This window comes from Nilaparvata lugens, chromosome 3 (assembly GCF_014356525.2).
Source record: "Nilaparvata lugens isolate BPH chromosome 3, ASM1435652v1, whole genome shotgun sequence".
NCBI classification, from domain to species: domain Eukaryota; kingdom Metazoa; phylum Arthropoda; class Insecta; order Hemiptera; family Delphacidae; genus Nilaparvata; species Nilaparvata lugens.
In genome coordinates, this window is record NC_052506.1 from 57,376,339 (window position 1) to 57,390,413 (window position 14,075).

General features: G+C 33.9%; 2 protein-coding genes across 3 annotated transcripts in view; one reads left to right on the plus strand and one right to left on the minus strand.

The window, feature by feature from the left end:
- Positions 1-2,005, minus strand: part of LOC111054209 (sorting nexin-6) — a 47,511-nt gene extending 45,506 nt beyond the window's left edge. The window contains exon 1 of one of the 2 annotated variants that reach the window (XM_022341187.2): positions 1,425-1,978. In XM_022341187.2, coding sequence (XP_022196879.1) covers positions 1,425-1,430 — 6 coding nt within the window. In that variant the 5' untranslated portion in view covers positions 1,431-1,978. Of the gene's footprint in view, positions 1-1,424 lie in introns of both variants that reach the window. The other variant, XM_022341188.2, reaches the window with a different exon arrangement.
- A 525-nt stretch (positions 2,006-2,530) lies between these two features.
- Positions 2,531-14,075, plus strand: part of LOC111054204 (tectonin beta-propeller repeat-containing protein 2) — a 38,070-nt gene continuing 26,525 nt past the window's right edge. The window contains exons 1-5 of the mRNA XM_039422843.1: positions 2,531-3,129; positions 6,810-6,965; positions 7,719-7,850; positions 9,537-9,703; positions 10,253-10,388. Of these exons, the coding sequence (XP_039278777.1) occupies positions 2,905-3,129; positions 6,810-6,965; positions 7,719-7,850; positions 9,537-9,703; positions 10,253-10,388 (816 nt within the window). The 5' untranslated portion in view covers positions 2,531-2,904. The remainder of the gene's footprint in view (positions 3,130-6,809; positions 6,966-7,718; positions 7,851-9,536; positions 9,704-10,252; positions 10,389-14,075) is intronic.

Sequence of the window (14,075 nt, forward strand, 5' to 3'; positions counted from 1 at the left end):
AAGTAATTAGGGGATGTGAGGTCTGGAGACCTTGGAGGCCATAAACCCTTGCTTATTATTCGATCAATGAAAACCCGTTGTTCTATGGTAAAAGACATTCTGTTCATAACACGACCGGAATCATCACAAAATGTTACACAGCTTAAGGATAATAAACTCGCACTGCCTTGTGTATACTGAGTGAGTAGGGCTACCAACTTCGTTCAACAAAACAAAATTTCCCTTTATTAGGGAAAAATTACCATGTATTAAAGATAGGGTAACAGGACTAAAAAATCACCCTGTAGTAGGAATATGGTACTTCAACAGGCTGCAGGAGTAAATTAGTTGACCTCAGCGTGTTTGAGAGGGTTGTGACCGGTTTCCTTAGAGCCACGGCCAATACGATGTCCAGCAATTTCTGAATGATAACTTATCTCAAATTCTATCTGGCTAAATTGCCATCAAGTTGAAGAGCAAGGGCTTGAATGAATTTTTTTATTTGAATTCTATCACTGGTTATTAATTTAATCACCTTCATCAAATAGTTTTTTTATATATTTTATTCATGACATGACGCCATCGATCCAAGTAGTATGGAAAATGGATGAAGAATAATATTTATTTATTTACAAAGGCAACTCTTCACAAGTATTTTGAGCCTAGTAATAATGAGGGGATGAATGATAATAGATCTACAGTAAAAAACGTTTCTACTTGTGATGATTTCATAAATAGATCAATAGAGAGATTATAAATAGCCGAAATAAATCTTTATAATGAGTGGCTGATAGAAAATAAGAAAGAATTAAAACCTGAACTACCTGTTAAATCTATACTAAGAACCTACTTTTTACTTATTACAGTATTGTTTTGACAAAATTAGTATTATTTATACTTTGTACATTTATACTTTAGTGCTCCATTATAAATGTATCAAAATATTTTATTTCTTATAGCATCAAAAAATTATACAAAAAAAGAGGAAAAGTTTCCAATTATTTTTAATAACTAAAAATGCAAACAAATGAATCTGTAATTAAAAAGATATTTATATTAGACAGATGATATAGTTTAGAAGAAAGATTTTAAAATAAATTTAATAAGATATGCTAATTAAAATTATTGAATGGACAAGGAAAAGTAGTATTGTATACGACACTGCTCAAACCGTAAGCTATAGGCTACCAATGCCAAGTTGGAAATCAATTCTTAATTCTGACTTGATAAAGTCCTATAAATACCTTGTACTTATTAAGTTATAATGTATGAAAACCTAAAAAAGTTATATTGCAGTAAGTTACATTACAAAATTGGGTACGGTAAATCTAGAAACATAGAAGTCAACTTGCATTCATAACCTCAAATACATAATTCAATTATACAATGATACAACCAAGAAAATCTATAAAAATATTTTATTCAAAAAACAATACACTACTTACCATCATAATTATGCTCAAAAATACAATTTCTTGCTTAGCAGATTATGAGTAGGACTAGGCTACACGATTGCACGGATCTTAAATCTTAGAAAGAAAATTAACAATGCCGGACAAAACATGAAATTTTTTAAACCACTATTCAGAAATTATTTTGTTCTTAATAACAACAGCTCATCATACCTAATTGGTTCGTACTACTTGTTAAATAAAATATTATAAAAACCGCTTATCATACATTGTCTCACGAATACACCCCTTTGACGCTTTGACAAATTGACATACGATACGACATACGACCATATTATACGAGATACGAGCAATCGAGCATACAACGACACAGACAACGATACGACACAGCCTTAGGCTCGATGCACACAGCAGTGCAGTTGAGCCCAGTACCGGGGAGCACGCCAGCGCACGAAACTCGTGCTGAGGTAGCCTCAAGCGCGTGCCTTGGAGAGGCATTGTGCGTCTTTCCATACGAGTCCTCCACTTAATGTGCTATGGCATACAAGAAACAATTCACTCGAAGGTATTTACACTGGTACGTGTACACTCTTATAGTTATAATAACAGTGTGTACACGTAAAAGTGTAAATACCTTCGAGTGAATTGTTTCTTGTATGCCGTAGCATATTAAGTGGAGGACTCTCGTATCGAAAGACGAACAATGCCTCTTCAAGGCACGATTATAATTATTATAATCGACGCCTACGTAACTTCAGATTATCTTTGTAGATTACTTCGTAGGCGACGTTATAATAAATTTCAAGAATATTGGTGATCGATCAGCTTTCTCAACGTAGAATCTTCAATAAGTGATTTGTCAGATAGAAAACGATCTCGAAGGTTCTAAGTGAAGGAAAAATCGAGAAATGAGGTTAAATAGAAGAGAATACATCAAATTGTATCATATATATAAATTAAATTGTATCTAGTAATTGATAGTAGTTATTTATTTTGATATTTTATTGGGATTAGATGATAACTTTCTAAATTTTATTTTTGAATTACTTTTTTAAAGGCAGTTGGTAAACATGAAAGATGACAGAAGGTAAAGAAAACAGAGCACATAACACAGATGATTATCATATGACTTTTGACGCTGATGATGATGTATGGTTGGAGTTACGGTACCATAACCATACAATTTAAAATAGGACACAAATAATACAATTAATGCATTTTAAGTGTGATTAATAGTTTCGTGATATTTATTTTTATTTAATTCCGTAATTATAATGTATTTTACAAATTGACGAAACTTTTGCATACTCTACTATCGTCAACATGACAATTATTATCATTGAAAATGTAATTTTAATTGACTCAATTTTAGCATTCATTAGTTTGCATATGATTTTATAATAATTAATGTAAGAGCCAGTGCAGTTTAACTTTCAATAAATGATATGGTTTGAATTTTTTCGAGCTCATAAAAATTCAAATAATATTGATTTGAGCTTATAATCTTATAAAAATGTCTGAGCCATGTAGTGAAGATGATGGAGATCTTAGGGAATGGGCTCCTTTGAGTGCCTTTTTAAAAGAAATTCCTATTCAAACAAGAAAGGGATTATTTCTTGAAAACGTTGTATTGACTTGTATAGATTGTATCCAAGATCATTTTGCTGTAGGAACTAATATTGGTGTTGTTTATTGGTACAATCGAGTTTCAAATGAGGTTCAACGTTTAAGACCTCAGGTAAGTTGAAGGCGGCTTGCTAATATGTATTTAGTAGTTATGTTTATTAATGTTACAAAAGTAAAACATTAATTATTACCGTATATGCTGGAAGCAGTTAGGGATCAGATCAGTACATACGGTAAGTACTGTATCGACCCATCAATAGATTAAAAAGCAGCTGACTTGTGCTAAATTGTGCTACTTTAAACTTTGTTTATTTTAAAATCAATAGTGACCGCCGTTTAATGTCTGTGATTAATTTAACATACTAAATCGATCCCAACAAAAAATTTGATGACAGGTTTAACGACACTGGACCTAGATTTACGCCGTGTGTCTATACATGTTGATATCTTCAATCTTCATTTGTAGGACCATTAACGAGCCAGATGAGCTGGGTTGTTCATCACGTCAAAAATACAATATCACACAGAAGTTTTTGACAACACTGTCACGTAAAAAAAAAAAAAACATAATGGCATAGATGGCTAAACACGGTGATGGCCACTAAATTTTAATTTACAGTTATTTTTCAGCTTTACTGTACGGAGCCGGATAAAAAGTAGTTCTGTTCCCGATAAGCTAATTACTGGTTGCTGATTCTATATGTTTTTGATGATAAATTATAAACATTTTAGTACCCGACCGCCCTCAACTCAATTCTAATATACATTCAAACTCACTACTTCTTATTAAAAATCTCTTCTTATCAAAACTCAGCTCTTCTTACCATACATCTTACGATTTATTTTATCTACAATAGAGGAAAAATCAAATTGAACTTTCTCTTATATTTACAATGCACCATAATCCTCTGAATGTAAGAGTCATTTCTTTTCAACCGCCGATTACATAAAATGAGACAGACACAGGCAAGCGAGTCAAATGGGATATTCTTGACCACCCGCCATGCAAACCTGTCTTGATCACTAGTAACTTGTACAGTTTTTCCATAAGTAAAACATCCGAAGTAACAGGGATCTCCAAAACAACATCATAGCCCACTCCAACTCATTTGGCGGCAACATTTTATGAACAGGATTTTAGTAGGCTGGCTTACTGGTATGATAAATGCCTCAATATTCACGGATGAAAGGTTAAAAACTCCTATCGGATGGAAGCAGTTGTGCCCTGCAGGCTGAAGATAGCCAAGATCCATCCTAAGCACAAAAAAGTAAACTCTGCAAATAATTTTAGACCAATTGTCAATCTTCTTATTATATCAAAATTATTAGAACGCACTGTTTATGACCAATTGGTGACTCATTTTTAGAGAACTAAATTCAGAAGAGGCCATAGCATCAATACGACCCTAGGTGATTTGTGTGGTGGCATAAAATGAATCAGAGGGGAGGGGTGTAAAAGGACAGCACCTGGACTTGTACTTGGACTTTATGAAAGCCTTCTATAATATTGATCGGGTAATTCTTATTTCAAAACGGTCACAACTGAAAATCTTTGGGGCGGATCAGGAACTATTTTGCCAAACGGGCCTGGAATGTAGAAATGAGCTATCAGAGAGGAAATAGCTTACAAAGCATACAGTCAGTCAGGAGATTAACAAAGAGTTTAACTCAGAGTTCAATCCTAGGACCTCTGTTCTCTCTCATTCATATTAATGTCTTTCCAACCAAACTCTCAGACGGTAAGAGATTCATCCTCTTTGCTAGTGATACAAGTATTGTTTTTCCTACCAAAAATTGAGTGAGTAGTGGCAGTTTGGAATCAGCATTCGAGGAAGGCCTCATCAATTTGCAATGCACTCAAACTTAGCATTAATAAGAAGAAGACAACATACATAAATTTTGCCCTTAATAATTGCAGTCAAGATAATGGGTTGCTAAGCGACAGCAGTGTGCTAGCGGTGGGGCATATAAGGTATCTATGGTGGATGGAAATATGATCTGGCAACAGTATGTGACAATCTCACCAGAAAGTTGCCCTCAGCAATCTACGAAAGTATCAGAAACACTACTGATGAAAAAACAGCCCTTACCGCCTACCATTCACTGATCGCTTCACACTTGCGATATATGATTGTTGCACGGGAAGCTGCATCCCAAAACTGTCTTGACAGAATATTATTAACACTTCAGAAAAAGGCAATATGAACAATTTTCCTGGCTGATCAAATTGAGCATTGCAAGCCGTTATTTGTTCAGAATAATATCTGCCCTGTTGTAACAACATGCTCGTATATATTCAGGAGGTCATAATACGGGCTAGGAATTCGAACCCACCTCTGAGATCCAACTGTTATAACATTATCACTAGAAACAGAAATTATATAAATCTTCATCGACATTGACTGAATAAACACAAAAATTATTAGATACATGTAGGATCGCGGCTCTTTAACCTTCTCCCACCTTGTCTTAAATCCATGGATAGCAAAAGTCTGTTTCAAAATTGAGGCGCTATCTGTTACAAAAAAACCTTACCTTCGGAATATGACCAAGATCATACTTTTCAGCATCTAGACCTAATATAGTCCTTTTGCGATTTAAGCGCTATGATGAGATGATCTTACTTTGGATACCATATAGGCGTAGCACTAATTTGACAATCCCCAGTTTGATTGTGGCGAAGAATAAACCAAACTAAAGGCTATAATGACCAATCAGAGGTTCTAATCCAGACAAAGAAAAACTGGGCATGTTGAGTAAAATTACGCTTTGACCCTTTTATAGGCTTAGTTATCAACACTACTAATTTCTACGAAAATTTTCGATTTGCAATAGATCAGACCATTATTAAATCTAGTGAACCATATAGGTTTAATGGTTCATCAGATTTAATAGGTGTCCTACAAGACGAACTTTAGACTAGTATTTTCTTCATTTTCAAACATTTTACTTTAGCCTAATTATAATTTTACTGATAACAAAACGAAAACTCTCTGATAAATATGTAGACCTTGGCTTCCTCAACCATTTGCCTCTTGTCACCTCTGACATGCTGAATTCTGTAGTGAGCGTGTTCAAGTTTGACCTCTCCTCCTTCTCCTCCTCATCCTCCTCCTAGCCTCTATTCACTCAACAAACATGCTGCTCATTTTTTGTACAAGTGCTAGCTGGCTCTTCATATTATATAGACTACCTTTTTTTCTAAAATATTAGCCCCCATTGGGGTTTCCTTTCACTTCATTTACTCAACCATGATATTCTACTAAAAATCCCAATCCATTTACTTTTCCATTTACATTTACTAGCTAAGAGCACGAACTTTATTTTTCAAAATAATTGAGGAAATGATATTCAAAATTTCATTTCTTTACCATGTCAGGTTCTTGGTACACCATCATGTATCGTACTTGGTTTTGTTGTTGAGAGCAAAGAGTTTTTGAGTGCAAAGAGGTTATTGGTTTATTCACAATACTGTATTGAGTAATAATTTAAACAATCTAAATAAAATTATAAATTATTAGTTATGAAAAGTTAGATTTTTTCCATCTTAATTATTATAAAACAACATGTTTTCCTTTCGATACTTAGATTGAATAAGATCTATCTTTTTTATTCCTTTTTTTCAATAACTTACGTATGGTATTCTAATATAGTCAAACCATAAATCGTTGATCTCTGATGAGTAATTACTTTACTTGAAATTTATAATCTACATTGGAAGAAATTAATCAATATTTTGTATTCATCTATCTTGGTGAAATAAATGTTCTGTTATCTCTACAATGCTTTCAGAGATCCGGTGCAAGCATCACTTGTGTTAGAGCGGTTTCCAGCGTCGATTATATGGTTGCGGCTGGAGACAAAAATGGCACCGTTACAATATTTAAACTTCCGAAGCCAATACCAGAGGAGATACCTGATGCTCTCAAACAAAATTACAGCAGCAATGTAAGCCATCAGACAAACACAAATATTTGAGCGGTTTAAAGTACAGTAAAAGTTTTGTAATTCAAAAATGCCGAGTGGCGATAGTCGAGTGGTTTACATTTTAAACCAACGGTCCCGGGTTCGAATCTGGGCCGGGCAAGATAGTTTTATAGTAACTTTTTTATGCGCATCATGTTATAAATATTATGATATTTTTCAGTAGCCAGCACTAGCCCTATGCATATAATGTATGTATCCCATTGAATTAATGTACAAAGATCACCATAATACTCAACGTTCTTCTTCATTATTTGTGCAAATGAAACTAATCATTAAAATGATTAGGAGAGTAAAAGGCAAACCTTGAGCTATTTATCTTTCAAATTTTGATTAAATAACTCATAGGTATCGAAGTGCCTAGATAATAATTTCATAGAAACTGTTTATTTTGGATTACTACTGAAGTAAATCAAAAACAAGTATGCTCGAATACATGTATAGATGGTTCAGGCACGAGAAAAAGTTTGTAATTGCGACGGCGTAAGGAGAGTTATACGCTCTGTTTCTCTTGCACTAACTGCATCCAGCTAAGCTGACAAACTTTTCTTGTGCCTGAACCATCTATACCATGATTCTCCCCAACTTTAGCAGTTTTGGTCGAAATCAACTTATTATCAAATTAATATTTTGAAAAATTTATATACATTGTTCAATCACAATATTCTCAATTTTCTTTCTATTCGTTTGAATACTATCTGTTTGTTAATATTGCAGGTTGAAACCTTCACAGTTGGAGGAATGCACTCTTGTGAGGTAACTGCTCTTGAATGGAGTGTAAATGGACAGAAACTATTCAGCGGGGACATTTTTGGAATAGTTGTTTTCACCGAAATAGATTTTTATATGGTGAGTAGGCTATATTCTATTGATCTTGAGTTCTTCTCACGTTATCGTATGATGACTATTTGTTCAAATTCGAGATTGATCTTGTACTCTGAAAATTCTAGGTACTGAAAAGACAATTATTTTATAGTTATGTTGCTTTCCATGACGAAACACTATATAATAACTTTGTTGTACTTCAGACACTTCTGAGGAGGAGCTTCATCTGCCTGACACCATGGGGGGGGGGGTTAAAGAAATGAGACGGGGCCGCCGAAAACATTGGATGTACAGGTAGAAAGTTCTAGAGACCCTTCAGTGGTCACCTATTGTTATGGAATTTCGACATTTTCGTGGTCTATTGTTAAGGTTTCTACTCCGAGCAATATATTGGTAGACCAGTGTGGTTACTTGAAGGCACTTTCAACTGTAAACCAGTGGTAACATACAGTGATTGGATAGACACACATTACACTAAATGACAAGTACAAATTTAGTAGAACGTACGTGGTGTGTAAAGCCCACATCGATTTTTGGACGTACATTTGTTAGCCGTCCTTATAAATTCTACGAGATTGAATGGGACTTGACAAACACATGATACACATAATATGTTTGCCAAGTTGTTTTTAATCTAATAGAATTTGAAAGTACGCCAAAAAATCGTATGTTCAATAAGTATCGAATTTATGTAACTCAAGTGAGTCTGTTTACAGCTTGTGAGCAAGTTGAGTTTCATCAAATCAACCATTGCGAATAATACAATAATTACATGTTCTTGATCAATGATTTATACATTCAATAATTATTGCAGAAAATACAAGTAACAGAATATGTAAGGTGCAAAGTAATAGATAAGTTGGTGCTACCAGATACCAGCTAGAATTGCGTTTAAGAAAGCACACGGGACCACTAATGAGGGTAATGAAGCGGAATCAGAGGACAATAAAGTATGCTAGTCGAGAGTTGGGAGAACGAAGACGAGAGTAGTGGAGGATGCACTTTTTTGGAACAATAGCCCAGTGCACAGGTAGCGCGACCCCGTCTCCTTTCTTTTGCCCCACCAGGGGCGCTTGCTTACTATGGGTTGGACTGTGTGGCCAAAATTTGTGAAAATATTGCATTTTATTTGAAATTTCACACATTTTGGCCATACAGTCCAACCCATAGTAAGCAAGCGCCCCTGGTGTCAGGCTGATGAAGCTCCTCCTCAGGAGTGAAATTCATTCCTCAATACTCCAAGAAAAGTAAGTGTCTTTTCAAATATTTACAAGTAACACAGTGTCTCAGCTTCAACGAAGTTATAACATTTTATAGTCCATCATTATTTCTTAAAATTTAGGAACAGAAGATGACTTGGGCTAGCACCTTTTTTCTCATTGCAATACTTTGATGGTTGTGATTTAATAAATGATTCCAATCGTCAAGATCTTTGCATATATTAAATTCTGCTGTATTATGTAACTAGAGATAATAAAGACAGTCTTCTATGTGTATTGGGCCATTTATATTATGTATTATATATAAGTCAATATATTATCCAATATTCATAAAATTAGACTAGGCCTAATAGAAATATAAGCCTACTACTAATGAAAGTTGTGGTGATACGATATATACTTTCTATATTCGACTAATAGAGGGTGATACATGCATTAAATATCACGATAAAGCTAATTTTAATTTAATACAATTCTCTTCTAATTGCAGAATTTGAGCAAAGCCTGTGAAGTGTTGAATGAAAAGTACAGAATCGTTCAACTAAGTTTCAATCACAACAGACAAACACTGCTGGTAGCAACAGAATTCCGGTGCATTATAGTTTTCAAAAATGATAACTGGAAAGTTGTCCAAGTTGGGCAAAAAGAAAGAAACAGGTGAGCATATCGCCTATTTAATCAAGGCATACTTTCATAATTTCTTCTATTGTCTAGTGAAAAGTGGAAAGTATATTAAATTTGGTATATTCCTTTTTTTATTCAATATTCCATCCAGTGACCTGTGAGAAAGGGTGTAAGGATTTGTCAAATCTTTACTAAAATTCAGTTTTTCCAATTAAACTGATGAATCCCTTGTATAATACCGTACTCGTCTCATGCTTTTTGAGTCTTCAACAGGTACTTTCTTTCGATTTCTTAATAATGTTTTATATATTATCTATACTATATCATCCTTTTTGATTCTTCATTCCTACCTTACTAATTATCCGTCAAGTTTTGTTCAAGGTAGCTTGATTGATGTGTCCAATAAAGTTACATTTACTAAGAGAGCAATTAAAGTAAACTCTAATGGAGTTTTTCTTTTAAAATCTATTCTTTCTTTGTAATAGGAATTGAGAAGGCATATTTTCATAAATTTCAGTAATATTTTTCAATGAGAATTATATTTTATGCTTGAAAATTGTAATAATTGATTTCCGTCGTAAGGTTATGTCGATTGGGAGGAACTTTCAAATCACAACTCTTGCGACCCATGGACCCTGTTGTCTACACTTGTCGATCTGGCTTTCGAATATGGCAATCTGATAAAGATGGAGTAGTTCAGAAGACAATCCTATTCAAGGTATCAACTATGTATATTATTGTATTGCATTATTGTATATTATGATAAAAATTTTACTCAAATTGATGTGATACAATATTGAACTATACAATTCTAAATTGCAGCTATGCTTATTTTTCAAGAGACATTCCACTTAACACATCATTATAATGGAGCTGGTGCAGCGCTCTTTTTTGACAAAGAATAAAATCTTTTGCATCACTAGAATAACTCCATAACAGAGTTCCATATTGTAGATCTGAGTGAAAAAAGCTTAATATGCAGTAAGAGCAAGATTAGCACTGGTACAAGATTTCAACTTCTTCAATAAAAATATTACTCTATCAAGTCTGCTACTAAGTGAATCAGTATGGCTAGTCCAAGTTAGCTTAGAATCAGGATTAATTCCTAGTAGCTTTACTGTTTTCTATGCTAAATGTGATTAACTCAGTCTTTTTTTTATTCACAATCAACTTATTTGCTGAAAACCAGAGGTCAGCTCTTTCTCACAAATAACTTGTCATTATTGAATTAATCGTTGAAGATTTATTAGAGCACAAAAGAGTTGTGTCATCTGCATAAAAGACTGATTCATTTGGAACTGATTTAGGAAGGTCATTAATGTAAACAATAAATAGAAAGGAACCTAGGACAGATCAATCTTCTCTTTTAATAATTTTACTTCTTTTTCTGCTATTCCTTCATTGATTAAAGTATCCTGAAAACTTGACTTCTTCCTATTTTTCTCTTCCTCTAAACGATTAATCAGGAGTTTATTTTCTCCCGAAAGCTCAGTCAGCTCCTTTCGTAGCCTACTGTTATCAGAAATCCAACCGTCTCATTCATTCAAAACACCAATAATATTTGGAATCAAGTCTATGATGGCGTCTCTCGGCAATCACAGAAAGCGTTCCTCTCAAATCTACAGCCAAGTCTATAACCGCGTCATTAGAAAAATCTTCTTTCAAGTTACTGAGTTTGTTTTTATAGATTAATAATTTTGGTTATTTTTTCCTTTATTCGTTTCGGGGGAGAACCCCCGGACCCCCCTCTTTCAGGCGGGTATTCCATATCCCCCTGACCCCCAGGTATAAGGGGCCCGGTCAGGTGATTTTGCCCGAGGCCCATAAAACCTGTGTACGGCCTGATGATAAGCATATCATCGGCTAATGAGAGTCGAAATGCACTTATTCGTGGCGCGTAAGTCTGTAAGCAGCTTAGGAGAGAAACTTATTCAGTGTGAGCACAGCCTTAGAATTTATACAGCCTTATACAGTGTAAGCTTAATTTTAACAAAACTTTATCAAATATTTAAGTTATCAAGTCTCAACAACTACTACTCGTATTTCATTAAATATATAAAGTATGTATAATTATGTGGTTCAGTGGTTTAGTATTGTTGTCAAATGAGAATATTCTAGGAGTGTTTGCTATTTACTCCGAATAATTTAATTATATGATATGGTTGATACAAAAATTGACTGATATATATGTAAATTGTTGTAAACTCCTGTGATTCTTCTTGAACTTGAACTCTTCTTGTGTAAGGAACAGTTATAAATATTACAGTTGAGTGAGGAATAGCTCTGATTCTCTCATATCATTTAAATGAATTGTATATAATTGAATAATCAATAAATGTATAGGCATAATTGAAGGTATGCTTGTATTTGAGCAGGTGGTTCTGGGAGCGGCTCGATATTCTCCGAACTACACGTTGCACCCGTAGCTGACACATTAATGGACATTACAAAAAGACTGAAAGAAAGCGCCAACAAATTCAAACCATTCCTCAACTCATCCGCTGTTCAACGATCAATGAATGGGTGAGTACAGTTAATCTATGCACGTTTTGTTTTGGGATAGTACCTGTATCCCGTATCTGTAATATATCTTACACTGTTACGGAAAGTGACCTTTCTTTTATCTATTCAATCAAATATTCTTTGCATGTAAATATTTTTACAATGTTAGGCAGTTCGTCATAATGTAAAAACTAACAACAATAAATTGTTCATAAATATTGTCACGGTGAGATTCGCCAAACAGCTTTGATAAGCAACTTTCTATACTAATAAGCTAAAAATTACGACTACCCACCTTTATTGGTTGTTGAAATAACAACAAAATCTATGATATATTCATTTATTAAGATCCAGATTCACAAACAGTTGTAAATGGTTTTCGAATAACCTATAACAGCATAATGAATGTTTGTTTACAATAAGGGTTAGTTTCTCGATGCAACTGAGCCAGCTACCTTATCAGTCAGCTGATAACCGGCATGTCTGTTTCTGGTTGTTGACTGCTTGCTTCGATTTTTCAATTTTATTATATTGTTTTTTGTATACTCTGACCTGCTGAAAAATATGCTCATTGTTCCCCTATATTTTTTTTGCTTGTTTTCTCATTTTTATTTGTAAAATTATTTATTTATTCTATATGGCACACCTGAGCTCATTTTCTTCATTGTAGCCATCCTATTGGTAGATTTGTTTTTCTGACCAGTGATTGGTCATTAACTGGTCATGTGAACTTTTCTTCCCCAAGCCTTGCTTCTCAATTTCTGAGAAGAAGGAAGAAGAAGAGAGAGATTAACTGAGCACGCTAATGGAGAGTCGTTTGTAACTCCTTTTTGTATTTTTTGTCGTTTTAAATGTTTCTTTGTTAAATTTATGTAAGAGTGCTGAATTCAATTAATGTAGAGTTCCCGTAACGTTAGAATTTAATTTGATTGCCAAGTCTCAGTTAAAAAGGAGTTATCAATTATTAAAATCGCGAGCCAAATAATGAAGCCTAATATGATGCCATGCAGCCATGCAGTGAACAAATCTTCATGAGTGAGTGCGCGTATATTATGGGCCCATATTATGTGAGTGATTTTATAATATCATTATTTCAAAATCTCTTCGACTCAATTTTCCATAGACAAACTGGTATATCGTTTGTAAAAATTCTGACGTTACACTGTCCAAACTTGAGTCGGGCAACCCTTGGGTGAAAGCACTACATGCTCATCCTTAATAAATTTATAAACTTGAAAGAACTTTTAAAAATTCAAATTATATTGTTTATGGGCTTAACCCTTCATTATCAAATTCATTTATTACTTATTGAACCAACAATATTCTTATATGATTTAGTGAATTTCAATAAATGCAACTTGTCATCACATGTTGTTCCTTAGTGACCCTGTGTTCGACCTTGCTTATAGCTTATTTATTTGCTAATATCATATTCATTTCAGAGGCTAATAGTAACCCATCATCGAGTTACTTGATCTTGAGAAAAAATAGTACAATTAATCCTTTGATTAATTGTCAGGAAAATAATCTAGTATACTCTAGACATTTTCCCTATTTCGTGTGACTAGGGTACTTCCCAAAACAGGAATTAACCCTCAGATAAGTGCCGTCACCGACAGGAGACAGGTATAACCCTTCACAATATAAACAACAATAAAAAACACTACAAGAAAAAAAAGTGAATCAATCAATTAGTTAAAAACAATAATTATTAAATAAAAGTTCAAGTGAAATGCTGTGAATTTCTATCTGTAAATTAGTTAAGATTGACTGATATGGCAGAACCCCCTAAGAACTCTTCCAAACTATAAAACTATGAATGTGTAAAGACTGAGTCAATCAAATCTTGTTTATCTGCGAAGAAAGTATAGGGTTCTAACTGCAGTCGGTTGTAACCGACTAA